Source organism: Paraphaeosphaeria sporulosa, assembly GCF_001642045.1.
Source record: "Paraphaeosphaeria sporulosa strain AP3s5-JAC2a unplaced genomic scaffold CC84scaffold_1, whole genome shotgun sequence".
In the NCBI taxonomy this organism is placed as follows: Eukaryota; Fungi; Ascomycota; class Dothideomycetes; order Pleosporales; family Didymosphaeriaceae; genus Paraphaeosphaeria; species Paraphaeosphaeria sporulosa.
This window is the reverse complement of record NW_017253360.1, coordinates 1,685,391-1,709,416: the sequence shown is the minus strand read 5'-3', so window position 1 is coordinate 1,709,416 and position 24,026 is coordinate 1,685,391. Positions and strand designations below refer to the sequence as shown.

The following is a 24,026-nucleotide window of genomic DNA, read 5'->3' as shown; positions in this document are numbered from 1 at the left end:
GAGACTGCCACTATGTCACACCTTGAGTTCTCGTTCCTGGTTATTGGGATTCATAGTTTGAATATCTGATAGGTACGATCGCTCCTCGAAGGTTTCCGTGCTAAGAGCTTTTTGAGAAGACTGACATCGATTAACTATGTGAACAGCCGCTGTCTGACAGTCGATAATGTCAAATGATGCAGGGCTTTAGAGCAAAGAACATCCTCCTCTGCATTTACATCTCGAAGCGGTCTCCCTCGTTCCAATCGACGCACACGTTTCCAAGAAGGGCTAGTTTCTGAGAGTTTCGATACACCCTAACTTTCCGAGTACTGCTGCAGTGCACTCGTTTCAGAAGGTTACAATTCATGCCCAGCGACCTGATGGATGCACCGAGGCAACAGGCGACGAAAAACGAAGGATAAGCATCGTGAAACTGCACGTATTCTCGTCGGCCATGGACTACAGCTGTTGTTATAACTGATTGGCCTCCTTACTCGCGAATTTCTACCATGCCGAAGAACTGCCCAAAGACGTAGGACATGGTGACACTGCGTGAGCGTCCACCGGGAGTCAGTGCACAACATCGAAGGACCTCACTTGTGCTCTGATCGTGGTGTAGCCATGTGATGGTCAGCGAAGTTAACAAATTGGACGTCTTATTTGACGTCCTTACGCTTGTCGGCAAACAGTTGAACGAGTACGGAACGTAAGTGGCGCCAAGAACTGGAGACGAGCACTTCGTTGGAACTGTAGTATATAAACTCAGCAACCTCAGCGTTGTTTGTGTGCGAACTCGTTGTCAAGCTACAAATTGCCCCACGCAACTGTCCCCATCTGTCAAACAAGCCTCTTAGCTACGATCGGTTGCAAAAGAAATGCCTGCTGCGGCATCCACTACCAGCCAACAGACATCGCCCCAGAGCGGGTCTCGTCAATCTCCGTCTTCGATCCTTGTACACGCCAAAACCTGTCCAGAGTGCAAGGGGCACCCGTAAGAAGCTTCTTATTTTTTTTTAAATACGTTCATCAAGTAATTTATCATGTTTGGACGTTATTGCTCTCTGGACCTGTGGCCATACATCTCAATTCAAATTGTTCAATGATCGTAACGGGACACCACTCTGACAGACGATTAGTCCCAATAACCGGAAGCCGCCATGTCCTCTTTGCAACAATAAAGGATGGGTTCCAGGCCGGTGCCCGGGGTGTCCTCTCTGTATTTCACCTCCCTAATCCGGAGGACCTACAATCCTAAACATCGACCGCCATACACACACGACCGCTACCTTTCGCTCAGAAGGCCGGTTCCCCTGCTAGCCTACGGCCGAATTTTTGAATAGGCACGGAGACATCAGACTCGAAAATGCAGCTTTGACTCTGGAATCCATGTGGCCGGTTCCTAACACAGCCTTTATTTGCATTACCTATCAGTAGCCTGATTAAGGCGCCACCTCCGACTCTGTTGATGTAATCACATCTCGCGCCTTTTTTACCCAACCATCACTCATTGAGAAACCCCCAAGCATCCCTTATCTTGATTATCGGTATGTGTAGCTCGCCGCTGACAAATACAAGCATTTTGTGGAATGCAAGCACTTTCCCTAACTCACGCCGATAACTTTTCTCTGTGACGTCTTCCATTCTATTCAAAGACATGCTATTCTTGTGTTACCAGCCTCGTGCAGCGTTGTGATCTGGTGTAGCGGTAAATTTTTCGATCTCTTGTATCCCAACTGCATGTGTTGAGATACTAAATTGGGACCTCGACGCTCACGAGGCCGAAACTGTGGTATTGTGGCGGGCACCATGAGCAGAATGGGAGCTGATCGGTGTTCGTGTACCTCTTTAAAGTTTCACTATGCAATGTGCACGACCAATAACCGTGTCGTACTGGGCTCGTGTCTCAAGACTTCCATCTTACTATGAGAAAAAAGGTTATCTAGCAACGCTGCACACTTGCGAGAAGAGATGATAAAGACGTCGTCCGAGCTTTGCCTAAGTACAGCATCCTGCTACTGATTTCTCGTAGACAATCCAGCTATGTAAAGGACAGGGACGAATAATGCCCCAGGAGATCCAAGATTGGTCTCTCGTACGTTGTTCATGAAGAGAGCTACGATTGCAATTGAAGGCAAGCAACTACACACACTAGTATCAAAGCTTACAGAGTGGTGCTTTGAAGTAAACCATAAAACCGCTATGTCCGCAAGTCTTACTCCACGAACCGTGCAGTCCTGTCTAAAATAGCGAGTTATCGGTGCAAGTAAAGACGTCCAACGGGTCGTTCGGATCTTTCACTCTGCCATTCAAATCCGAGATGGAAGTGTAAAGGCCGAAAACGGTCAAGAAAGCGGACGCAAAAAAGAGGAACCAATTGAAAATGGAAAGCAGCGCTTTCCGCCAAGTAGAGAACTGCTGACCCCAGTTCAAGAAGATCCACTGAGCATTGGCGAGACCGAAGGTGAACCTAGACGGTATCAGCGGGATCAGGCATGTTTTTCTTTCGGACATGTCGGCTTACCAAGTAACGAATAATGCGGAGGAGATTCCCAAAATTGAATTGAAGGCTGGAATGGCATTGGCGAAGATGAAAGCTGTCACCCAGAACGCAGTGCCGCATCCAAGCCATACACCCCAGGTCAAAAACGTGTTGTCGGTCAACTTGGCCTTCGACTTGATGACAGAGTCCATCAAAACGTTGTACATGTATTTTATGCCTGTATGTCCGAAAACTAAACCGGACCCAAGCATGGTAGGGATGAGAATGCCGTATGCCACTTTGGAGGCCACTCCGGGTGCTGAGCCTAATGCTGGAGCTACAACATACTGTCCGGACAGATGATAGACTACGCAGGCGATGATAACATACAACGGTATGGCGATTACGTTGAGCCATACAATCGCTGGGGTGAAGTCTTTGCTCGGGTTGCGCATCTCGCACATGACTGTGACGAAGGCCTGGTTGCCAGCATATGCGAATGCGACATTGAGGACAGATTCGAATTGAATATTCATTGAGGCCAGAGGGTTCGGACCGAGTCTCATCGCAATCGGCTCGTTGGCCGGCTCTCCAAAGTAGCCTGTCGTGTCGCGGTGAGGGCCATCGACAGCGAGCGCAATGACTACAATGAATACCGAAGCCACTGGATATTTTAGCGAACCTCCCCAGTTCGAGAGTGAGCAATGTGACACTTACGGATGCTGATAGTAGCAGGGATACCAAACCATCCAGCAAAGTTCATGGTTCGTGGCATACAAAGGAGCCAACAAGCGACCATAGGCAGACCAATGAAGCCGACTGTGCAGAGTGCATGGTCGGATATGGTGTTAAAACCTATAGACAGGGTAACATTGGCGGATGCACAAATGAGACATAGGTTGAGCACGTTCGCAATGCCAACTATGATCTGCAGCGGAAGGCCACCCATGATCTTGGCGCAATCAACAATGTCTCTGACTGAAGGATACCGGCGATAGAACTGGATCAATATGTACGCTGTGTACGTGGCGATGACACCCAGGATAATAATCGTGAAGATGCCCGGGATGAGGCCGATGGTGTGCAGCATTCCAGGTAGACTCAAAATTCCGATACCAACTTGATTGGTGAAGAAAATCAACGTCGTTCGCATCATACCCAGCTTTTTCCCGCCATAATGATCCTCCACGATGCCATGATCAGTGTCGTAGTCGGTATGAGCGGGAGGAGGAAAGTAGTCTCCTGTATGTTTTTGGTCATCGTAACCAGCATACTTGTTGTCCGTTGCGTCAGGCCCATCATGGAGATGGTTTGGGATGTGATCGTCTGTTCGCATTGAATCCTTCATTTTGTCGACGACGCATATCACGATGATCGAAGAGATGGAAAAATGAACAATCGTCGGTTGGTGGTCAGTCAGAAGAATCCCCACTTGTTATAGATGAGTTCCTCAAGGGGACCAAGGCCACCTAAAGCCGGTTACCCGGGTGCCAATGCTGCGCTCAGAAGTAGGCCCAGGGATGACCGCTTTAATTTGATGAGTTTCCTATTCAATACGTTATACTTATTGGCGCCATGTGCCTCGTGCTACTGGTAGTCCACCTTAGTCCTTGGAGGTCTTGGTATATGACTGAGCGCGCAATACGGCCTGATTGACTACCATACAAGGTAAACGGTATGGTTTATCGCATACTATGGACACGCGAGTTGCGTGTGATCCCTGGGCTAGGATTCTGGAAGTCCTTTGGAAGGCACTTGGTTACTTCAGCGATTTAGGTCGTCTTGGAGCCTTGGGAGTGAAGTCATCCCGCGATGCTTCTCCACCGAGTCCCGCACGATCTCCACTGCATGCGATTCATGGAAAAGGCACATATGAGGAAGCTACGCTATCTCAGTGTTCGGGAAACCGACCATTGTTTGCTATGTGTCGATGTATAGGCCGTCTTCGTAATTGAAGGTAGTTGACACTGCAGGAGAGGAATCAACGACTGGATGTGGCTTGGCCCCAAGGTGGCGGTGATCACACGTCCAGAGCGCCCGATTGGTTCGCGAGCTTAGCTCCCTGCAACACCTGGGCAATGCGCCACACAACCTTGGAAGTTTGCCCAGACTCTTCAGTGACACAATTATGATAGAGACTATGTCGATCAAGTTGATATCAGTCTCGCAAAGAGCTAAAAGGTAAGCGACAAGGATCTAGGCGCTCTCTGACAGGGTCGATCAGATGCCGTCCTTGAGGTATGCCTCACTGTACCTCGGCGAGAGCTGTCATCGGCAGCCAGTACACCCATCGCACGTTTCCCCCTTCTACGCCAGTTTCATTTCGGCTCTACAGCCTTCACACCTCGATCGCTGCCTTGCGTGCCAGCCAGGCGTTGATAGGACACATCAAGGACAAACTCGCATGGACTTTCTTATTTCGGCCTAATCAACTGCACCCCATGACGACTGTCATGGTTGTTACCGTGTTGCAAAGTTCGTTGTTCCATGCCTATGGATAATCGCGGAGATAGACGCTGGGGTCGGATTGCTTATATGCATCGCAGTCGCCGTTGAAACGAGCCACGCATAACTCGTCGACACAGCAACATGGCGGGAACATACCATAAAGATGAATCGAACACCGTGAATCGCTACAAACATCAAGGTTCGTCAGCTGCCTATAGTGGTTGCTGCGAATTATAACCGAGACTGATGGTAGGATGCAGCAACTTACGATGTCGATACAATCCATGCCATCGTCAACAGCACGCCCGTCCTGCACGTTTCCTTCGTCCCGGACACTTCCGTCCCAGTGCCAGTAGTTCTTCCTATGATCGGCCAGATCGGACACTATCCAAGCGACTCTGAATCCCATTGTTACTTGCACGGCTATGTATCCAGTCGTCTCATGAATTTGGCTGCCTCCCCTCCAGGGATCCCGCTCTGCGTCGCAGCTACCAAGGTCGACGGTTTCGTTTTGACACTGACTCCCAACACGCACAACTACAACTACCGCTCCGCAATCCTCCATGGGCATGGTACTGTCGTAAGCAGCGACGAAGAGAAGCTATGGGCCATGCAGCTAGTCACTAACTCCGTCGTTCCGGAGCGTTATGAAAACAGTCGCGTACCGCCGGACAACGCAGAAATGCAGTCCACACAAATTCTGAAGATGAGAATCGAGAGCGCAAGCGGAAAAGTGCGCGAGGGTGTACCAGAAGACGAAAGGAAGGACATGAAGAGAGACGACGTGTTAGACTCTGTATGGACAGGCGTTATCCCGGTTTACGAGAAGCTGGGTGAGCCCGTAGGCGGGCCGTACAATAGGGTAAAGGAGGTACCAGAGCATGTGAGACGTTTTGTTGATGGCGAAAATGCAAGAAGGTGGACGTATGCGGTCGAAGCCTCGAGGAAGCCGGCGCCCGTCAAAAGAGTGAAGAAACAAAACCAGGTGGAGTAGGCATGATAACCATTGACAGTCCTCTCCTCAGTCGAGTAAGTAAGCTATCTACAACTTTGCAGAAACCCCCTGGTGCGCGCTCATCGAACCTAGGAATATAGCTTTATCCTCAATCATCGTTTTGGCCAATGCGTCCCGTGAGGAACAAGTAGTCGCCTTATTTGAGTTCGAGCGGATATAACGTCTGACGACTTCAAGCACGGCCGTGTCGGGACTTGTCCTTGCATCGTACAGCAGAACCAGACTGCTTGTGATGAACTCAACAGAATCAAGAATGTCTCGCCCATGATAGAGAAGTTCCTCCTTTGAGGCACCCTGCACTAGGCCAAGCAAGTCCTTGAGTCTCTGCTCAATGGCATCGACTTCGACATTCGATTCTGCACCCATCGCTCCGATCACGCCTCGGATCCAAGGCGCAAAAACATTCGCCATTACGTCGCCATTTCCGAGTCTTTTATCGAGTATGACACGTACGCAATCTTCTGCCATGACACTGACAGTACCCTCCCATATCGGATTGACCAACTGATCGCGATAAATCTTTGCGATGTTCATCAATCCGCCATCTTCATTGTTCTCGCAATATCCAACGCCACCTAGGCATTCCATGCAGTTCCTCAGACCATGCACAGACGCTACACTGATCTGCGCCTTCATAGCTGGTAAAACCAGACGGAGGAGGTCTGCAGTCTGTGCCTTATCTTGTGGTATCAGCTTGGAGGCCCTCGTGTTCTGCACTGCATTTTCCCAGCCCTGGTCCAGCGCGCCTTGCAACGCGACACCTAGAAAGGCAAAATGCGTACCGGCCCAGTACTTGACCGTCTCGTCTGCCATCCATCGTAGATGCGCAGGGTTGTCCGCGAGCAGACCGCCACGAACCTTGCGGACCTTGCTGTAAGCACGGCAGATGGCGAGGCCGCGTGCCCAGCTTGCTGCGCTGGTCACCGCTGTGTGTAAACGGGTGATGTTCAGTATAGCTGATATCTCTTTCACGCCTTGCCCTTCAGTGCCTACGAGCCAGCCGCGGGCACCCTTGAGCTCGAGTTCTGCGGTCGGCAGAGACTTGGTGCCAAGCTTGTTCTTCAGGCGCTGGATACGAATGCCATTGAGCTCGGTTGGGAGCGCGGCATCGTGAAGCAGGCTTTTTCTCTTCACGCGTCGACGCATTGGGATATAGAACGCTGACAGACCACCTTTGGCCGTGCGGGCAAGCAGCACACTCATCTCTGAATCTGTCGCGCTGCTAAACCATTTGAAGCCGTCAATCTTCCAGTTTCCTAGTGGCATACCAACAGCGTCTGATTGTCTGCCTTCTGAGATTTCTCGCTCGATCTCTTCTGGCGTCAATCGGTTTGCTACTGTCTCCGTGCCAGAAACATCACTGCCCCCTGTTCGTTCCGTCATCCACTAGTTAGCCTTAGTATCTTGCTCCACAGCGTATCAAAACGAATCTTACTTGACCACTAGTCCATGCTTCTTTGTGATTCCGACTTGTCAGCCTACGATACACCTCCTCAAAGACCTGGCTGCGGCCCGGCTGGTCCCCATCCGGATCTCGCAAGTGCCTGCTCATCAATACAGCAGCGCCATCCGTCATACTCTGTGGACAACCAGTCATAGTCCCAGTTGGACCCCAGAGATACACATTGGCAAATTGGTGAATTCGGCGGTTGAAAGCGGTGTTCGACTTGTCGTACGCCACGGCGACGATGCCCTCTTCGTAGCCAATGTCTTTCAGCTTCCGCCAGCCTGCAGTAGTCCAAAGCGGGTCATTTCTGTTTTCTTCCCCGAATGTTGTTAGGGGACGTAGCACGGGATGATTTGTTTCTGCATCTGTGGCGTTGGCGAGAACGTCGGGATCGAGGGATAATCGAGCAATGCGGTGGGCATGCTGCGTTACTGCTTTGGCATCTTTTGGCAGGTATAGATCAAGGATGCGACAGAGGACTTTGTCGTCTGATGCTTCCGTGGCGTTTTGTGGCGGAGATTCTGGCTCTCCCCTTGCAGACAATGAGTCCGGTGATGTGTATTGCGGCGGTAAGGCAGGTAGGGTTTGGAAGAAGCCTGCTGTTGACGAAGAAGCGCGTAAGGACTGTTGCAACATGTTCACCAAAAATGTTTCTGGTGTCGGGCTTCAGGTATGGGTTTGGTGTTGCCCATAGGATTTGGTGAAGGAAGTTGCCTCGGCTCAACGCCTGTAGTGCGGTACCAAATACGGCTTCCCCGCAAACGCCACATGCAAAACATCCGCTTCATCACACGATGACTCGGCTCAGTTGATATCGCAAACAATGCCTCACAATCGGAGAGGTGCTTAGGCTCAACATGATGCGACGGCGGAGTTTGGTCTTTGCATCGCCTACGTGAAAGCGAAATTATCCCCGACACTCGCCGATTGCCAAAGTATCAATTGGTACAATAGAAGTATATATACAGAGGAAGAAAAAATGGTGTCCACCTGCAATCCTCCCGGCCGCATCTAAGTATAAGTGTGCGACTCAATGCTAATCGTCTCGATAGTCCAAGTCTTGCCTCCATCCGCAGTGACCAAGTCGCCAGTCGCGCCAGTCACGCCCTTGGTCTGTTCGTAGTTCGGATCGGCCACGTCCATGATCAGCGTCGTGTCGACATATTTGTGCGCCGGCACCGTACCGCAAGCAGCCTGCTGGCACTCAACGGCTGTGCCCCAGCCCTGTGCTTTCCCGCTGTCGGTAGACAAAGTTGAGACGACTGTGCCGTCGAGGGAGACGGTTTGGTCGTACTTGGCTGTGCCGTCGTTGTACTTGTCTGAACGAAATGTATATTAGCAACATGATCCATAAGAATCCCAACGAAGTAGGTCAAAAAGGTGGAACTCACAATGGAAAGTCACAGACGAGCCAGGATCAGCAGTTACAAACTTGCCCATCTGCTGAGTATCCTCAAGCGTGCTCGCGACAATGCACCACTTTCCAGACGACTTCTCGCAGCCGGCGCTGCCATCGGAAACCGAGATCGCGAGACCCTGAATCAGGTCACCGCCGCTCGTGCCCATACCAGGCCACAGCGCGAGGTTGCCGGTTTGGGGACTGTTCGTTTCAGGCAGGATCAGGGTGGTGTTTGCTTCGCGGATAAAGGAGTTGGTTGCTACAGGGCCGGTGGAAAGCGCATTTGAGAATTGGTACCCGTAGTCGTTCTGGCGCCGGATGGCAGCGGCGTTGGCGAGCGCGGTGGCTGAGAGGGCAAACGCGATGGTCTTCATCTTGACGGATTTGTTGTTTGAATTGGTTAGATAGGTCAAGGAAGAATTGAAGAATCGAATCACTGAAGTAACGAATGGAAGATAACTAGGAAGTTGACCAGCAGCTATCAGAATGCAAGAAGCGTAAAGATGAGGAACACCATACTGCCCTGATCTTATAGAGACGCTTGAACTACACCGCGCGTCGTTTCGCAAAGTTCAATGACGATCAGGCAATGGACGGGTACGCATGGGGAAACAAATGCGCCAATAGGAGAAAGACGTCGTGGCGGCTGGTTTCCGTGCGCTCTGAAACACTGGTAGCTCATGGGATTAATTAATTTGTGGAGCACACACGGACAGTCGAATTCCACGATCTCCTGATTGCAATCACATCGCATTGACAAATGTACCTAGGGATGGGCTAATAAGTTTTCTAGATATTAAGTTAGCCTGAGGGACGATTCTCCGATGGTGGTTGAGCGCCCACACAGACTGTTAACGCAGAAAAATAGCAAACTATCATAACATTTCCCTGCTTCAACAACTTAGTTACCAGACCTCATCCTCGACCCATCGTACTTGCTGATCTCATCAGAAAGCTCCTTTGCCCTATCTAACACCTCCTCCATCCTTTCCGCCCCGACACTTCCTGACAGCCACGCCTTCGCCTTGTCGACGATCAATTCCCAGCTCCCCTGCAAACTGGCCAGCTTCGTCTCGAGGCACACTATCGCCAGAGAAGTAGCCCACACCGCTTCGCTATATTCTACCGTCTCTCCAGCTGCAGCCTTCGAAGAGAGATGATGATTGAGCCTGGTCCTCGCTTCTTCAACCACATCTTCCCTTATTTTGAGTGCAAGGAACAGAGGGGGTGAGTACTTCCACTCTCCTTCGAAGGTCTGGACGGAGATGAGCAGAGCCAAGGTCTCGTCGTCCGTCTTGGGTGGCGATGTGACGTTTTCAGAACAGGTACTTCTAGATGATGCAGCCAGTGTCTCGACTGTTTTGGGAGGGGAATTGACGCCTTCAGGGTTGGTAGTTCCATAGGAAGCACTGGCTAGCGTATCTTGCTCTTGTCGCGCCATCAGAAGCCGCTTTTTGTTTTGCTGCTCCAGAAGCATGCATTGCATTTGGTAATCTTGCAATGTGTGGTTACCTTGGGGGCGCGGTGCAGGGTTAGATTGCCCGAAAGCGCTTGCTTGCTGCGGTTGCGCCATCTGGTGTTTTTGAGCCATTTGATGCGCCGGTTGCTGCTGGGGTTGTTGTTGTTGTTTTTGTCCATCCTCGAAGCCAAACTCGACGCCTATGGAGCCAAAGCCGGTGGAGTTCTCCTTGACGTGTAGGAACGAATCGAAGTCGAAATTTTCCAGAGCATGCGATTGGTCGGAAGCAAGCCCGAAATTGTGGTACGAAGGATCTTGTGACTGCTGTCGAAAAGGACCTCCGCTTTGCTGCGAATGCTGTTGGGTCGATGCGAAAGGATTCCCACTGTGTTGGTGCGGTGGTTGCGATGATCCAAAAAGCCCTCCACTTGGCTGTGACTGGGACTGTGACGCTCCAAAAAGTCCGCTTGCCTTGGGATGTGGCTGGGACATTGCTCCAAATAGAGTTGGCTTCTGTTGCTGCTGTTGCTGCTGACCTCCAAAGAGACTCCCACCTGTGGCAGCCGGTCCGCTAAGTGTGTGAGACGTTGAACCAAAGGAGGTGCCTACCGACGGCCTACTGCCCCATCCGCCGCCTTGAATATATTGGGTGGACTGATATCCTTGGGGAGAGGGTGTAGGCGCAGAGGGAACAGAGCCAGATAAGCCACTGCCTGGGCCATGAGCATCACCGTGAGGAAGATAGGTGCCAAAACCGCCGAAGAGTCCTCCGCTCGAGGGAGCTGCTGTTGCTGGTGGGCCGCCAAAGAGGCCCCCATATGCTCTCTGATTTTCGGGCATAGCACGCCCAGAGGAGGGGCCTGGAGGAAACGCATTAGCACTCTGTATAGCCTGGTTTGTGCCTCCTCCGATAACCGAAGTGTTGCCCGGCGCAGAGGGACATTTATTCAACATACCAAACAGACCACCATGTGGTGGCTCTGGAGCGGCTTCGTCTTCGAGATATTCCCACTGTGTGTGCGCCTTTTCCGGTTCGGTCGGCCTGTTTTTCTCAACTGCCACAAACGAGCACCACTTCCCGCTGACTTGGAATTGCACGCCTAGCCTCACTGCCTCTCGCTCCATCATGCTGCTAAATCGGCTTTCGTACCGCTCTTTCAGCAACTTCCCTGACTCATCTTTCGCTTCGGCGAGCCAGCCTCTGCCTTGCTCGAGCTCGAACGTGGCCTTTTTGGCGGCAAGCTGATGGATTGTCGTCCCGGGCCTATCTAGCACCTGGATGGGAAACTCAAGCTCGAGAGGACCATGGGTGCTGGTGCCGCGGAGGAGGACGGAAAGGGGTGTTTGGTGTGGGGCATCGGGACCGAGGAGTAGGTAGACTGTTGTCCTGTTGAAGGCGAAGAGGGGAGGAATCCTCGAGGGCGCCTGAACAATCTTGGGAGTCGCAACGTTGTGGAGGTTTGAGGCTCCTGAGGCAGGCTTTTCGCTTCTGTCAGGGTCGGCAGACGGGTCGAACAATGAGATCGGCTTGATCTGCAACAAATCAGCAATGGTTAGGACACAACGGCGAGCGATAATTTGACTCACTGTGTTCGGCTCGTCTGCTTTTTCGTTCAAATCAAGCTTCACCGTCAAGCTATCTGCAACTCGTTCCACAATTTCAAAGTCCTCCTCTTCGTTGAGGCTCTCTATACCACCAGCGTACTTGACCTCAAGCGAGTAGTCGTTAACATGTGGAGACAAGGCCCCCTTCAGCATTCTAACAACCTTGCTGTCCATCTTTTCGCCCTCGCCCACGGTCTGCGAGAACCCATTCCCTGCTCTTGCGATACCCTCGATAAGAGAATGTGACACACCCGATCCCACACCCAAGGTGTAGACGCGAATCGGCGCTGTGGTGTCTTGGACCTGCTCGTTCAGGTAAGTGAACAGAATATCCTGGTTCCAGATGGCGCCATCAGTAAGCATCATCACTTCGAGCGGGATGTCCCGATAGCGTTGATGAACCGTCGCTTTGAGCGGCTCCAGCATCTCCGTCCCACCGTAGTTGGCCGCGAGAGAACCCACGTGCTGCACAGCTTCGTCCAGTGTCTTTTGGCTGTAAGCTACACTTCGTGGCCATAGGAACGAGTAGCCGGAGCCGAACGAGCAGATGTTGAACATGGCGCCTACTGGTAGCGACTTGAGGAAGATCTGGAGAGCTTGTTTGGCCAGAGCGATCCTAGTGCCTTCCATTGATCCCGAGCGGTCGCATACAAAGACGATCTCCGGACTCTGAGGCGGGAGGGCGAACTTGGGAACCAACGTGGCCATCAAGGCTCGCTGATTGGGAATGGTGGGATGTGTTTCGAGGATGGCCTTCGGAATACCAGTATCTTTTGCGACGATCTGAAGGACGAAGTCGGTGTCGAGATGCGTGCTCTGAATTCCAAGGGTTGCAGACGCTTTTGACATTTCAGGTACGTCGTTGGGAGCGATCGATGTAGTACCCATGGAAACTGAGATAGGATGACTGGGGGAAAGTATCTTCTGGATGAATGAGCCCTCTGCCATCTCAGCGTCGACGGTGATTAAGATGTTGCCTGAGTGACCTCCGCGTGAGGGTGTAAAGTTTTGGAACTGAGCCAAAATAGCCTCGGATCCAGGTGCTGTGCGGCCATACCGAGACGAGATGATGCTCGGAATGGTGAAGCGGATACCATCCACCTCCATGTCGTGCTTCAGTTCTCCGAGGTAGGTAAGCTCGATGACGACCCGGACACCAGGAGGCACGTTCCCAACGGTGGTCATGAACGTGTCAGCTGTATCAAGTTGCTCGAAGAGACCCGCGGTCTCTCCTCGCTGGACAGCTTGCGTGTAGTCTTGCTTCGCTTCATTCTTTTCCTTGACCTCGCCAACGATAGTGCGGTCCGCGACATGGCAGGTGAAGGCAACGACACTGATACCTTCGTAGAGCGGGAAGACGTACTTGACTTCACGAATGGCCTTGGTCGCCGAGGGATTGATGAAGGTCTGCGTTAGCGTGACGCGGGATGTAGTTTGGAGAATGGTGGCGTGCGCTTCGAGCTGCACCTGGGGAAGGAACACACGCTCACTCACGACGCCAGGGAACAGACCAGGGTGGTTACGCGGGGGCGAATGCATATAATACAGGCCGCATGTGGGAGCGGGCTTATGTGCTATACCGCCAAACATGATGGGGATAGGGGCAATGATGCGAGCACGAAGTGGCGCAGAAGTATGAGACAATCAAAGTATCACAATACCCGTCTGGCAATTGATAGCAAGGCGAGCGCACAGCAATACAGTGTTCGACCAAGAAAGAGCAGTGGAATCGAAGTCAATTTAAACTTGTCTACTTCCTGACTGGGCGGCCTCTCGTATCGTTCTGGAGAAACACGCAGCAGCAAGACGATGGGGAATGCTTCAATATATTCACTTGTTCGTTTCGATGGATCTAAGCACCAGTCATCAACTGTTGGCGAGTAAGAGGTTCAGGAAGTTGTGGAACAATAATAATTGAGGGCGTCGCCGTTTTATAGTGGTGGGAGGCTGTGGCCTGATCGGTGCCTAGTCCGGTCGAGCGAGGCACAGCCCCAATTAGCCCAGGTCCAGATGTCCTGAACAATCTCGCAGCAGCACGGATCGATCACGTGCGAAATTATGAATTTTGCAGACCGGGCGTAATAAATTCGGAAGCTGAACGGTGGTGCTGAGTTGAGTGCAGTCAGAATGCGCTGCGTGCGCATGTGAGAAAGGAGAGAACGGGTGGGCGACCGATCGCTGCAGCCGTGCGCAGAGTTTACCAACCCCGGAAATAGCTTGAACAAGCCCCTGAAGCTCGAGCTTGAAAATAAAGAACCAGTGCATCGGTGCAGCAGCCCAGGAAGGGGATTAGTGTTGCACGACGACGCAGGAGACTGTTTGATGATTGGAGGTGGTGCAAAGGCAGGAGTCAAGGGTCGCGACGTCGACATCATTGTCCTTCACGCGCGCGCAGGGGCAACTCGTCTCGGCTTCTCTTACACCACACGGCGTACATGGATGACCCCGATGATCAATGTTTCACCGTTGTGGGCGCGGGCGATTTTCCAAAGCGCCTAAAGGATATTCACTCTTGGCATGAATCTCATGCCCCAGAACTGGCCGCGAGACGATCAACTCATCATTTCAACCGCCCCCTTCCCGGGTGGTGTGGAGCCCCCCGCGCCATGGCTGATTGGCCCATTCTGATGTCCCTATATCACTGGCCAAAATTTCCGGACCTCTGAAGATCTTCGCCTCGCGCCACCCGACTTCGCGAGCCTCACTAGCCGCACTGGTACGCATCAGTGGAATGGAGTCCGAGCACTTGCCGAGCAGGTCTGTATGAAAAACCATCGGGTTCTCCCTGTTACTTGCTCTCTTATTGCTTTACGTTGGACCTTTCTCGTGCATTCCTCGTCGTTTTCGTCATTCATTGCTAACCGCGTTCTGTTACTCTCGTTCGCGCTCCACTGTTTCCGGAGCCCCAAAGCTGCCTTTTTGGCTGCTGAGAATCGCCTATTCTTACCTTCCTGCATCGGCTCCCGAGCTGGTCGTTGGCTGACTCCATCAACCGCACATCTCAGCATTCGCCCCGGGGCGATAGCGACATACACAGACCCCACTCGGGGCTCCATGCTCGGGGCTCTATTCTGGGGCTGCTGTTGAGGCAACGCTGTTATTGCTGCGTCCTGCTCACCATCGACTAGCTCAAACAGCTGCACTCGACTTTCTTCCTCTCTCTCGTCTGATCTTCAACCATATATTTGCAAGGACTGCATATTATTTCACATTCGCTGATATCAGCGCCGGTCGCTGGACGAACTAGACCCCAGTCTTGCTACACCGTGGATATATATTTCCGCGCGTCTTCATCATTACGACACTGCCCTAGTGGACGCAGACCTCACTCTTCATGAGATATGCTGGTCGTTGATCCCAACGAACGCATCATGCAAGACAGCGGCTGGGCAGACGGTCTGCGAGGCATCGCTGCCGTCTATGTCGCCGCCTCTCATCTGGTCCTCTGCTTTGGCAGACAGTTCACGAATCCTTGCTGCACCGACAACGGGACCCCATGGCTTTTCCAGCGACCCATCTTGCGTCTCATCGCCTCCGGACACAGCTGGGTCGCCATTTTCTTTGTCCTGCTGGGTTTCGTCAACGCCCTGAAGCCCATCAAGCAGGCACGAAGTGGTGACTCCGAGTCAGCGTTGTCAGGCCTCTCTACAGCAGCTTTCCGTCGCTCCTTCCGCCTGGTCTTGCCGGCTAGTGTCGCCACTCTTATCTCCTGGACACTGTGCCAGACTGGAGCTTATGAATTAGCCAGGAACAGCGATGCCTACTGGCTATACACCAACACCCCGCCGCGGAGCGACTCGTGGTGTGGAGCTATCTACGGTCTGGTGCGGGCACTAATGTCTACCTGGAGACTGGGCGACGGCAATCTATACGATCAACCCCAGTGGGCGTTGATTTATCTGTTGATGGGCAGCATCGTGGGATACTTCGTCTTGCTGGCCACGGTACAGCTTACTACGGTTTGGAGGAGCATTACGCTTGCGCTTTGCTTATTCTGGTCCTGGAGCTGGTCCTACAACCTGAGGGATCCCCTGGTCGGCTTTACAGTCATTGGAGGCATCCTGCTTGCAGAGTTCAGCGTCTCTCCACAGCCAGCGAAACTGGCCGCCTTCCCGCTCGTGTCGACCATTCTATCGCCCGTCCTCGCCCTGATCGGATTGGTGTTCATGTCTTACCCGTCGAGCAACCCAGACTCGGCACCATGGTCCGCTGTCTTGAAGTATGTCTTCGGCAGCGTTTTTCCAAGATCGGCTTCCTTCTCGATGCCCCGTCTCGTTGGCAGCGTCGGTGCTCTAATGCTGTGCTTCGCCATTCTCATCAGCCCGCATCTGCGCCGCGCACTCTCCGTCAAGCCGCTCCGCTGGCTGGGCAAGCTCAGTTTCCCAATCTATCTACTCCACGGCACCGTCATGCGTACAGTTCTCGCGTGGGTCGTATTCGCTGGCCAGCCTTTGGAAGCTTTCCCACTCGAACTTGCAACCGAGGACCGCGACACTGTTTACCGGTATGCTCAGCCCGGCAACGTACGCATTACGATCGGTCTCATCATCATGAGTGCCTTCACCCTATACGCGAGCCACCTCTGGGCAAACAACTTTGAACCGGCGTTTGGCAGGATCACCGCATGGGCGGAGGGGAAGATGAAGTTCGCGAGCGACGGGCCGATACTGACGGGCGCTCTCAGCCCACGATCAACCACCATGACCCCGCGGACTCCACGAAGCCCAATTGACAGGCCAGAAAAGAGGGAGGGATAAGAAGAGAAGGGGCTGAAAGCAAACAAACTCGAGATTGCTCGCTAGAGCCCTCCATGCGGACGCGGCTCAGCTTGACAGCAATTATCTTGACACACCCTGCTAGGTTCGGAATCATGAGATTGAATTACCTAAAAAAGCTGGATCGATCTATTGTATGAAGATTCAGACGACGGCCGGGTCGACTCGGGGATTGGAGCACGATGAAAGACTCGGACTCGGTACTTTGAAGACGCGAGCGGCACAATCTTTGCTTCATCTTCAAAGCCTTGCATACAAAGAGAAGGAAGGCATGAAACAGCATTGGATATTACATGCTTATTGAGCTACCTAGATAGATGGATGGTGTGGTCAAGAGAGCCACTCTCGCGTCCACGACCAGCCGCCAGCGCAGGCCAGGCCTAAGATAGAATTCACTATGTCAACACAGCTGTTCAAATCTCCACAAGTGTGACCAGTGATCAAAGTAAGCGATGATGCGAGATGCCGGGAATAGTGGAGTCGGCGATCCCTTGACGGCTCACGTCGCCAGTATAGGGTTCTGGAACAAGGCGGCGCTGTGCAGCAGGCTTTGGCATGAACCCGAGCACGACGGCATGACGCTGGGCGTTTCATGCCAAGCGAGACGTTCTCAACGTGAGACGGTGGCACTCGGTGGAGCACCGGCGGGTAGCCGACGAAGCCAAGCCTGAAGCAGTTAGAGCTGAACCCTGACGCAAGTGTGCAGCAAAAAAGTAGCCCAGTCATCGCCTGCACCGCAGAACGAAAAGAGGATGAGGGGAGTCTTGCCCCACCTGCACTCCTTCCCCGAGTTCGAGCGCCAGCTGCACCGCCTCTTCTGCACCCGTCGCAGCTTCCACAAGCTCTCGCGCGTGCCCCGCCGCGAGCAGATCCGCAACCAGCCCGGCGCGCGAAGCACCATGGGCCCCGGCTACGAGCAGTGGACACACGAGCAGCTTGTCGCGCGCATACAAGACCTCGAGGCCCGGCTGGTGGCCAGTACCAAAGTCTCCACGTCGAATGCCGCCGAGCCCAACGCTGCGACCTTCACGAGCTTTCCCATCCCGTCGCCCGCAGATGGGGAAAAGTACAGGAAACCTCCGAAGCAACAGCCGAGTGCTTTCGACGCGTCCAAATACAGTACCAGGCTCATTGCGCTCAAGTTTGCATATCTGGGGCAAAAGTACAATGGTTTGGAGCACCATGCAAACAACAAGACGCCCTTGCCCACGATAGAGGAGGAGCTGTGGAAGGCGCTGATGAAGACGAGGTTGATCAGCCCGGCGCCAAAGGATGGCAAAGAGGCGGAGACATTCAGGAGGCTAGACAGGAAGACGTTTGACAAGTGGGATAGAGACGGGGCAGATGTGAATTGGGAGGGGTGCGAGTACTCCAAGTGCGGCAGGACAGACCGAGGCGTGAGCGCCTTTGGCCAGGTCATCGGAGTGCGGGTCAGGAGCATGCGGCCCTGCCCGAAGCCTGCAACTGCATCGGAAGATCAAGCGATGCAAGATGCCCCACAAGAACTCGAGACCGCGATGCTCGTCGAGAATGAGGAAGCGCCCACGCAGCCCTTCGACGACACCAAAGACGAGCTCGCCTACATCCAGCTCCTCAACCGCGTCCTCCCGCCCGACATCCGCATCTACGCCTGGTGCCCGAACCCACCGCCCAACTTCAACGCCCGCTTCTCCTGCAAAGAGCGCCGCTACAAGTACTTCTTCACGGACCCGTGCTTCGCGCCCGTCCCCGGCACATCCGGGCTATACCCGCCCTCCCCTTCCGCCTCCACCTCCTCTCCGCCCATGCGCGAAGGCTGGCTCGACATCGCCGCCATGCGCGACGCCTGCGCCCGCCTCGAGGGTCTCCACGACTTCCGCAACTTCTGTAAAGTCGACCCCAGCAAGCAAATCACAAACTTCAAGCGACGCATCTTCCGCGCCTCCGTTGAGGAAGTTTCGCCTCTATCGGTGCCGGGCTTCATCTCGCACCCCGCCATCTCGAACCCAGCCACCGGCGAACCGCCCAAAATGTACGCCTTCGTGCTGCACGGCTCCGCGTTCCTCTGGCACCAGGTCCGCTCCCTCGTCGCCATCCTCTTCCTCATCGGCCAGCGCCTTGAGAGCCCCGAGCTCGTCTCCCAACTCCTCGACGTCGAGCAGAATCCGACCCGACCAAAGTACGAAATGGCCTCGGACGCCCCGCTCGTCCTCTGGGACTGCATCTTCCCGCACGAGCACGAAGTGCAGGACTCGGAAGTCCGCGAGCACGGCTACGAGGACCGTCTCCCCTGGGTCTACGTCGGCGACGAGGGCGGCATCGAGCCAAAGTCCCTTGGGACAGCGAAGGCCGGCGGACCGAGCAGCATGGGCCGCGGCAAGTGGGGACGCGGTGGCCTGGTGGACGACGTGTGGGAGCTGTGGCGCGGGCACAAGATTGATGAGACGCTGAGCGCGCTGCTGCTGGACGCGGTTGCGGGGCAGGGGGAGGCGGATCTGGACAACGCGGGAGGTCTGGAGGGGAACGCGATGCCCAAGAGCGGGCCGCGGTGCTTTGATGGCGGGAATGTTGGCAAGGCGAAGGGCAACTACATGCCTGTGCTGAAGCGGGAGAGACAGGAGGCGGTGGAGGTAGTGAATGAGAAGTATGCGAGGAAGAAGGGGTTGGTCCTGGATAGGACGAGGCCCAAGGAGGGGGACGCGGATGAGTGAGATTCCGATACTAGACGTGGCTGAGGATAGAAATGATACCCAGTGCGAACCAAGTGCCTCCTATTCCTGAGATTCACGAAGACGACAGTTTGCGGAGAGGGCAGAACGTGCGCGTCCAAGGGTATCATTATTCTGTAGTCCATGTCTCAAAGTCGCCGCGCCGAAGCATGCATGGCGATGTTCAATGCAACCGCATCCCCTCCCAGTCCGATTTACTTCTATGCCGTCCCCTCGCGTCGCGGAGCTTATTCGCCATTCGTCCGACAGCCCATACCTGCCCAGCCCCCACTGCATCCTCCCCGTCCCCTCCGACGACTAGTCCCCAGTATTCAACTCCAAATCAATCTGCACACCATGACTCACCCCGTAATCCGCCAAGCTCAACTGATCATGGAACGGCCGCTCCCCTTGCCGCTTCAGCATAATTTCGTGCACCGGCCGCCCGATCTTGGCCGCCACCATCGCTTTGAACACCTTCACCGGATCTGACGCCATGCACGGGATCTGCGCTTTGGTGCCGAGTCGGTCGTTGACCGTCACGATGATCATGGGCTCGCCTGTTGCGACGGGCGCGGGCGCGGCGGCAGGCTTGGTGGGTTTGTCCTTGGGAGGCTTGTCTGAGCGCGAAGGGCGGTCGGAGCGAGGCCGGTCAGAATCGCGGTCTCGCCCTGATCTGCCGCGGTCATCGCGGTGGTCTCGGCGGCGGTCGTCGTCCCGTCTGTCACGGCGGTCGCGGTCGTCGCGCGATCTGTATCCTCGGTCTCGCTCTCTGTCTCTGTCTCTGTCGTCGCGCCGGCGGTCGTCCCTGTCATAGCCGCCTCCGCCTCCGCCTCCGCCTCCGCCTCGTCTATCGTCCCGGCCGCGGTTGCTGTCCCCGTCGCCAGAGCGCTCTGGCTTCTTCCACTTCAGGCCAGAGAAGCCTTTCGGTCTGCGCGGGGGGCTTCGGCGCGGGGAGCGTGAGCGCGAGCGCGGGCGCGAGGTGTTCTGGCGGTCATCCTTTCGCACGGGGGAACGCGGTCTTGCCCCCTCGACGAGGGCGATGCGGTCGGGGTGTGGTGTGGGTGAAGGCATTGCAGTGGTATGGAAAAGCTGGGGCGAGCTGAAGTCAGTGTTTGAAGAGGCAGCGACGACCGAACACTTTTGGAAGCTATGACGCTCGCTTGTCCCCGGCGGCGCGTTGGTAGGGCTGAGCCGCAGTCTGGTGCTCCACCCACCACTCACTTGCCTACCACTACCAGCTGCTTTGCTTTGCTTTGCGCTGCGGTACGCGGCCATGACGATATGGCGACCATGGTAGCAGCGCTGCAGCGGCTCAGCGCGCCGCCCGTGCAGACGCTGCACACGCTGCAACCCACCCCCGCCACCGTCTCCTACACCGTGTCCACGCGCCCCGAAGCGACCACGCTGACGGCCAAACTGCGCTTCTACGCGGGCATTGCGCTGCGCATACTAGTTGGGCTTGCGGTCGCCCTCCTCGCCTGGCTGGAATGGTGTGCTAGTCGCGAGCAGCCTGCCGTGGCTCTGGCATGGACACTTGGTGATGCGCGCGCAGAGGAAATACTCGTGCTGGTCTCGCGGCTCCCATGGCGGTATCTGGCCCCCGCATCTTTGTGCGCTGTTTACCTCGCTCTTCGCAGGGGCTATGCAGGTATCATTGCCTCGCTCCCTATTCTGCCTACACTGCATACTGACTGCTGTGATAGAGGAATCCCTACTCGTGCTCCGCGGCCTCGGTCTCCAGACCAGCACCGCATCCTCTATCTACCTCCGCACGCCTACCACGCGCTTCATCCCCACGACCAGCGTCCAGGATATCTTCATTCACGAAGCATTCAAGGGGTTCGAGATTAGATTCTACCTCGCGGTCGTGGTGAAGGGGGAGGAGGATGTGGTAGTTGTGTTTCCACGACTGTTGCCGAGGCGTGGGATACTCGAGGAGGTGTGGAGAGGGAGCAGGCGGTGCTTGTGGGAGGATGCGGGGGGTGCGAAAAAGAAAGGGGAGGAGAAAGGACGTGAGAGTGCCTGAGTAGTCGTGGAAGCGCGAATGTGTATCTATGAATGATGAAACCCTGTCTGTCGCTCGGCGCTCTGCCCGTCTGTGATAACCAAGAACCGTACTCATATCCTACTCACCAGCCCAGCCTAATTACCCAACACATACCCACCAACCCCCATCGCCATCCTCACATGCGTCTCCTAGTACCGATACCTTGTCGAATAATCCTTGGGACTAACCACCAGACCCCGCCCCTTCTTCGCGCCCCGGTAAATCGTCTCGATGATGTCAATCAGCTCCTGCTTGTCCTCGAGCACCCAGTTGAGCTTGTTGTTGTTACCCGTCCCGAAATCGCACATCATGTGCTTGTTGCGGAAGAAGAACATGACGGTGCACGCGTCGTAGAGCTCGTACATGGCTTTGAAGTCGGGCACTTCGTCCAGGTCGCAAAGGTAGATGACCTGATATTCCTACCGTCAGTCATACGTCCCTTGCTCACGACTAAATTGGACGGGAGGAAAAGGAAGGGGAGAGGAGGGGAAGTGGGGTCACGTGTGCTAGGGCACACGAGAGTAGAGGAAGACTTACAGCAAAGTTCTTCACCTTATCGGCGACCTTGTACAGTACCTCGTCTTGCCGCATGCAGTCCTGGTCGTGGTCGCGCCCGAAGCGGATCACAACGAGCCGGTCTTCTTCGCTGAGGATGGCCTGGTCGACGTGCCAGCCTGTTCGGAGGTGCGGGAGGACGACGGAACCCATGGTCGCACTTCTAATATAGCACCTCTTTTTATTTCAAGTGAGGATTTTGGGTGGTCTGTCGCGTGTGGACTATCGTCTTGCTTGCTCTATCTTGGATGTTGAGATAGGCACTTGTGTGCTGATTCGCGATAGAGAAATGTGGTCGTTAAAGACGGGGGGACGTGCGGGCGGAGGAAGCAGGTCAGTGCGATGTAGAAGAAATAGAGTTGATCAAGCTTCTGTGCTGTGAGATGCTGGTTCATGCGTGTATATTTCGCGGTTGTAAGTTTCTACGAATGTTGCAAGGCTGCCATGTCACGTGCTGCCCAAAGATTCGCCCCGCGCTAGCCGTGTGGCATCTAGCGCGCCGCGTTCTGGAAACCTCCAGTGTCTACACTCACATCGATGTGGAGCTCCACCTGATAGAGACCTTACGAAGTCGATTGCTGCCGCACAGGCCTTCATAAAAGCTGGCAGGAACGACTATGTCGTCATCATGGTTCCTCCTTCCACCGGAGCTCCTGGAACACCAGATTGCTCAAATTGACTTGTTGATGGCCATGTACCTCGAGGAAGAAACATCGATGGATAAGCCATCTCAAGACACCCTCAACCTACTAAAGGCTGGCATCGAAAACAACACACTCCCGATCAAGAACACCTTCAACTCTTCAACAATCACGCTCCTACTCAATCTCGAGATCTCAGAAACCACCACACTTCAACTAGACATTAACATTCCATTCGCGCACCAGAGCGAGGATTCGCCAGAAGAAGCTCCCCTCGCAAAGATACGCATACGACAGCCCCCCTGGCTAAACAGAGCAGCGACCTCACAGCTCAACGCCCAAGTCTCCGAGACGGACGACCTCTTCACCGCAATCGACGACATCAAGCAAGCGGCATCCGACCTTCTCCAGTCTCAGCTCACTCTCGCCTCGCAATCGAATCCCACCAACTCTCAATCCGATTCCGCCCCCCTTGTCCGCGCCTGGTTCTACTTCCCCTCCATCTCCACGCGGTCCAAACGCGACGACTTTATCATCCATGCCCCCTCCTACAAGCTCACTGGCTTCCTGTTCGCGGGCAAACCCGGGCTTCTTTGCCTAGAAGGCACGTCCACCAACATCGACGCTTATATGAAGTTCATCAAGACAGAGAGCTGGGGGGATATTCCCAGCCATCATAAGAAGGTTAGTGAGAGGCTGCGGGAGGAGGGTGACGAGGAGGGAGAAGGGAAGGGGATAAGGAGAGTTTTCGAAGATATGCGGGAGATTACGGATGAGGTTGGGGAGAGGAGGGGCGCGAGGGCGAATAGAGGAGACATGGGGGCTGTGGAGGGGTGGCTGGGGGAGAGGGGGCTGGGGGAGGCGCTGGGAAGAGTTTTGATGTAGCGGGCGGTGTTGGCGGGGAGGCTGCGGGTTGGTGTGTTGGGTTGGGCTCGATTGCACTGAAACAATTTGTTAGTGCCATGACACGATCCCCTGCCATTATCTGTTTACGGACGAGGTCGCTTGGACTGAGAGTTGAGACGGTTGCCTTGGGTGCGTACCGGTGGCGAGGTGGTTTTTCTGAGAGACGTGGACTTGGATAGTAGGGATGGTGGTCAGCAGACGGCAAAACGGGAGTGCGTGAGACGCGGCGCGGTGCGGACCCGCGAGCCATAAGAATCTCTCAAATTCCGCGTAGTGTGGCACGTTCACATGTGTCTTAAACTTAAGCCAACAAACGAACCATTGGAGCTTGCGCAGGACGACAAGCAACTGAGCCGTGTGAAATTCGGAAGATCGCGGACCTTGGTCACCAACCGTGCGCCTACAAAATGAGGCGAAGGAGGAGCGGTTGGGGCTGGAGCTGACGCGTGGTGCACACCCCTGAATTGGGGGCGAACACATGAGCATGGGGCCACAACCTTGACAGTCATCGCTTACAGGCTTGCCGGCAAATCCGTGATGGAATTATGGGCAGCGAGTTTTTGGTAATTAGAAAGCAG

The 24,026-nt window shown here is 54.4% G+C and overlaps 11 protein-coding genes across 11 annotated transcripts; 5 read left to right on the top strand and 6 right to left on the bottom strand.

The window, feature by feature from the left end:
* Nucleotides 1-2,220: 2,220 nt before the first annotated feature.
* Nucleotides 2,221-3,797, bottom strand: CC84DRAFT_1079957 (uncharacterized protein; the record flags this gene model as incomplete). The annotated part of the gene is made up of 3 exons (XM_018173872.1): nt 2,221-2,449; nt 2,504-3,125; nt 3,179-3,797. The coding sequence occupies 3 exons, from the start codon at nt 3,795-3,797 to the stop codon at nt 2,221-2,223; spliced, it is 1,470 nt and encodes a 489-aa protein (XP_018042119.1).
* A 780-nt stretch (nt 3,798-4,577) lies between these two features.
* CC84DRAFT_1192188 (uncharacterized protein) lies at nt 4,578-6,187 on the top strand. The gene is made up of 2 exons (XM_018181232.1): nt 4,578-5,108; nt 5,170-6,187. Exons 1-2 carry the CDS (start codon nt 5,051-5,053, stop codon nt 5,901-5,903), a joined length of 792 nt encoding a protein of 263 aa, XP_018042118.1. The 5' UTR covers nt 4,578-5,050; the 3' UTR covers nt 5,904-6,187.
* CC84DRAFT_48668 (uncharacterized protein) lies at nt 5,716-8,194 on the bottom strand. Its single transcript, XM_018186472.1, has 2 exons — nt 7,360-8,194; nt 5,716-7,310 (listed from the first exon to the last, which is right to left on the bottom strand). The coding sequence occupies exons 1-2, from the start codon at nt 8,005-8,007 to the stop codon at nt 5,952-5,954; spliced, it is 2,007 nt and encodes a 668-aa protein (XP_018042117.1). The 5' UTR covers nt 8,008-8,194; the 3' UTR covers nt 5,716-5,951.
* On the bottom strand, nt 8,195-9,543 carry CC84DRAFT_48667 (uncharacterized protein). Its single transcript, XM_018186471.1, has 3 exons — nt 9,290-9,543; nt 8,763-9,229; nt 8,195-8,690 (listed from the first exon to the last, which is right to left on the bottom strand). The coding sequence occupies exons 2-3, from the start codon at nt 9,142-9,144 to the stop codon at nt 8,383-8,385; spliced, it is 690 nt and encodes a 229-aa protein (XP_018042116.1). The 5' UTR covers nt 9,145-9,229; nt 9,290-9,543; the 3' UTR covers nt 8,195-8,382.
* Nucleotides 9,544-9,671: 128 nt separating this feature from the next.
* On the bottom strand, nt 9,672-13,373 carry CC84DRAFT_1079020 (uncharacterized protein; the record flags this gene model as incomplete). The annotated part of the gene is made up of 3 exons (XM_018173821.1): nt 9,672-10,264; nt 11,198-11,762; nt 11,817-13,373. 3 exons carry the CDS (start codon nt 13,371-13,373, stop codon nt 9,672-9,674), a joined length of 2,715 nt encoding a protein of 904 aa, XP_018042115.1.
* Nucleotides 13,374-15,108: 1,735 nt separating this feature from the next.
* Nucleotides 15,109-17,016, top strand: CC84DRAFT_1192184 (uncharacterized protein). Its single transcript, XM_018181231.1, has 2 exons — nt 15,109-16,479; nt 16,570-17,016. The coding sequence occupies exons 1-2, from the start codon at nt 15,176-15,178 to the stop codon at nt 16,589-16,591; spliced, it is 1,326 nt and encodes a 441-aa protein (XP_018042114.1). The 5' UTR covers nt 15,109-15,175; the 3' UTR covers nt 16,592-17,016.
* Nucleotides 17,017-17,508: 492 nt separating this feature from the next.
* On the top strand, nt 17,509-19,299 carry CC84DRAFT_1133762 (pseudouridylate synthase 3; the record flags this gene model as incomplete). The annotated part of the gene is made up of 1 exon (XM_018175995.1): nt 17,509-19,299. The coding sequence occupies one exon, from the start codon at nt 17,509-17,511 to the stop codon at nt 19,297-19,299; it is 1,791 nt and encodes a 596-aa protein (XP_018042113.1).
* Nucleotides 19,300-19,307: 8 nt separating this feature from the next.
* On the bottom strand, nt 19,308-20,417 carry CC84DRAFT_1159205 (ubiquitin-like protein). Its single transcript, XM_018177169.1, has one exon. The coding sequence runs from the start codon at nt 20,368-20,370 to the stop codon at nt 19,615-19,617; it is 756 nt and encodes a 251-aa protein (XP_018042112.1). The 5' UTR covers nt 20,371-20,417; the 3' UTR covers nt 19,308-19,614.
* A 172-nt stretch (nt 20,418-20,589) lies between these two features.
* On the top strand, nt 20,590-21,325 carry CC84DRAFT_1133758 (uncharacterized protein; the record flags this gene model as incomplete). The annotated part of the gene is made up of 3 exons (XM_018175994.1): nt 20,590-20,751; nt 20,809-20,947; nt 21,003-21,325. 3 exons carry the CDS (start codon nt 20,590-20,592, stop codon nt 21,323-21,325), a joined length of 624 nt encoding a protein of 207 aa, XP_018042111.1.
* An 8-nt stretch (nt 21,326-21,333) lies between these two features.
* Nucleotides 21,334-22,309, bottom strand: CC84DRAFT_1254146 (4A/4B type thioredoxin-like protein). The gene is made up of 2 exons (XM_018184438.1): nt 21,884-22,309; nt 21,334-21,756 (listed from the first exon to the last, which is right to left on the bottom strand). Exons 1-2 carry the CDS (start codon nt 22,052-22,054, stop codon nt 21,496-21,498), a joined length of 432 nt encoding a protein of 143 aa, XP_018042110.1. The 5' UTR covers nt 22,055-22,309; the 3' UTR covers nt 21,334-21,495.
* A 308-nt stretch (nt 22,310-22,617) lies between these two features.
* CC84DRAFT_1080822 (uncharacterized protein) lies at nt 22,618-23,427 on the top strand (the record flags this gene model as incomplete). Its single annotated transcript, XM_018173908.1, has 1 exon — nt 22,618-23,427. One exon carries the CDS (start codon nt 22,618-22,620, stop codon nt 23,425-23,427), a length of 810 nt encoding a protein of 269 aa, XP_018042109.1.
* Between the last annotated feature and the right edge of the window lie 599 nt (nt 23,428-24,026).

Bases quoted from the DNA above. Each gene is read 5' to 3' on its own strand.
- CC84DRAFT_1192188 (XM_018181232.1), top strand. From the start codon at position 5,051: ATGGCGGGAACATACCATAAAGATGAATCGAACACCGTGAATCGCTAC. The intron at 5,109-5,169 runs GTTCGTCAGCTG...GGTAGGATGCAG, and splicing joins GAATCGCTACAAACATCAAG to CAACTTACGATGTCGATACA.
- CC84DRAFT_1254146 (XM_018184438.1), bottom strand. From the start codon at position 22,054: ATGGGTTCCGTCGTCCTCCCGCACCTCCGAACAGGCTGGCACGTCGAC. The intron at 21,757-21,883 runs GTAAGTCTTCCT...TAGGAATATCAG, and splicing joins ATAAGGTGAAGAACTTTGCT to GTCATCTACCTTTGCGACCT.
- CC84DRAFT_48667 (XM_018186471.1), bottom strand. From the start codon at position 9,144: ATGAAGACCATCGCGTTTGCCCTCTCAGCCACCGCGCTCGCCAACGCC. The intron at 8,691-8,762 runs GTGAGTTCCACC...CATTTCGTTCAG, and splicing joins CTCGTCTGTGACTTTCCATT to ACAAGTACAACGACGGCACA.
- CC84DRAFT_48668 (XM_018186472.1), bottom strand. From the start codon at position 8,007: ATGTTGCAACAGTCCTTACGCGCTTCTTCGTCAACAGCAGGCTTCTTC. The intron at 7,311-7,359 runs GTAAGATTCGTT...AAGGCTAACTAG, and splicing joins AAGCATGGACTAGTGGTCAA to TGGATGACGGAACGAACAGG.
- CC84DRAFT_1192184 (XM_018181231.1), top strand. From the start codon at position 15,176: ATGCTGGTCGTTGATCCCAACGAACGCATCATGCAAGACAGCGGCTGG. The intron at 16,480-16,569 runs GTTCGCGAGCGA...CCCAATTGACAG, and splicing joins TGGGCGGAGGGGAAGATGAA to GCCAGAAAAGAGGGAGGGAT.
- CC84DRAFT_1159205 (XM_018177169.1), bottom strand. From the start codon at position 20,370: ATGCCTTCACCCACACCACACCCCGACCGCATCGCCCTCGTCGAGGGG.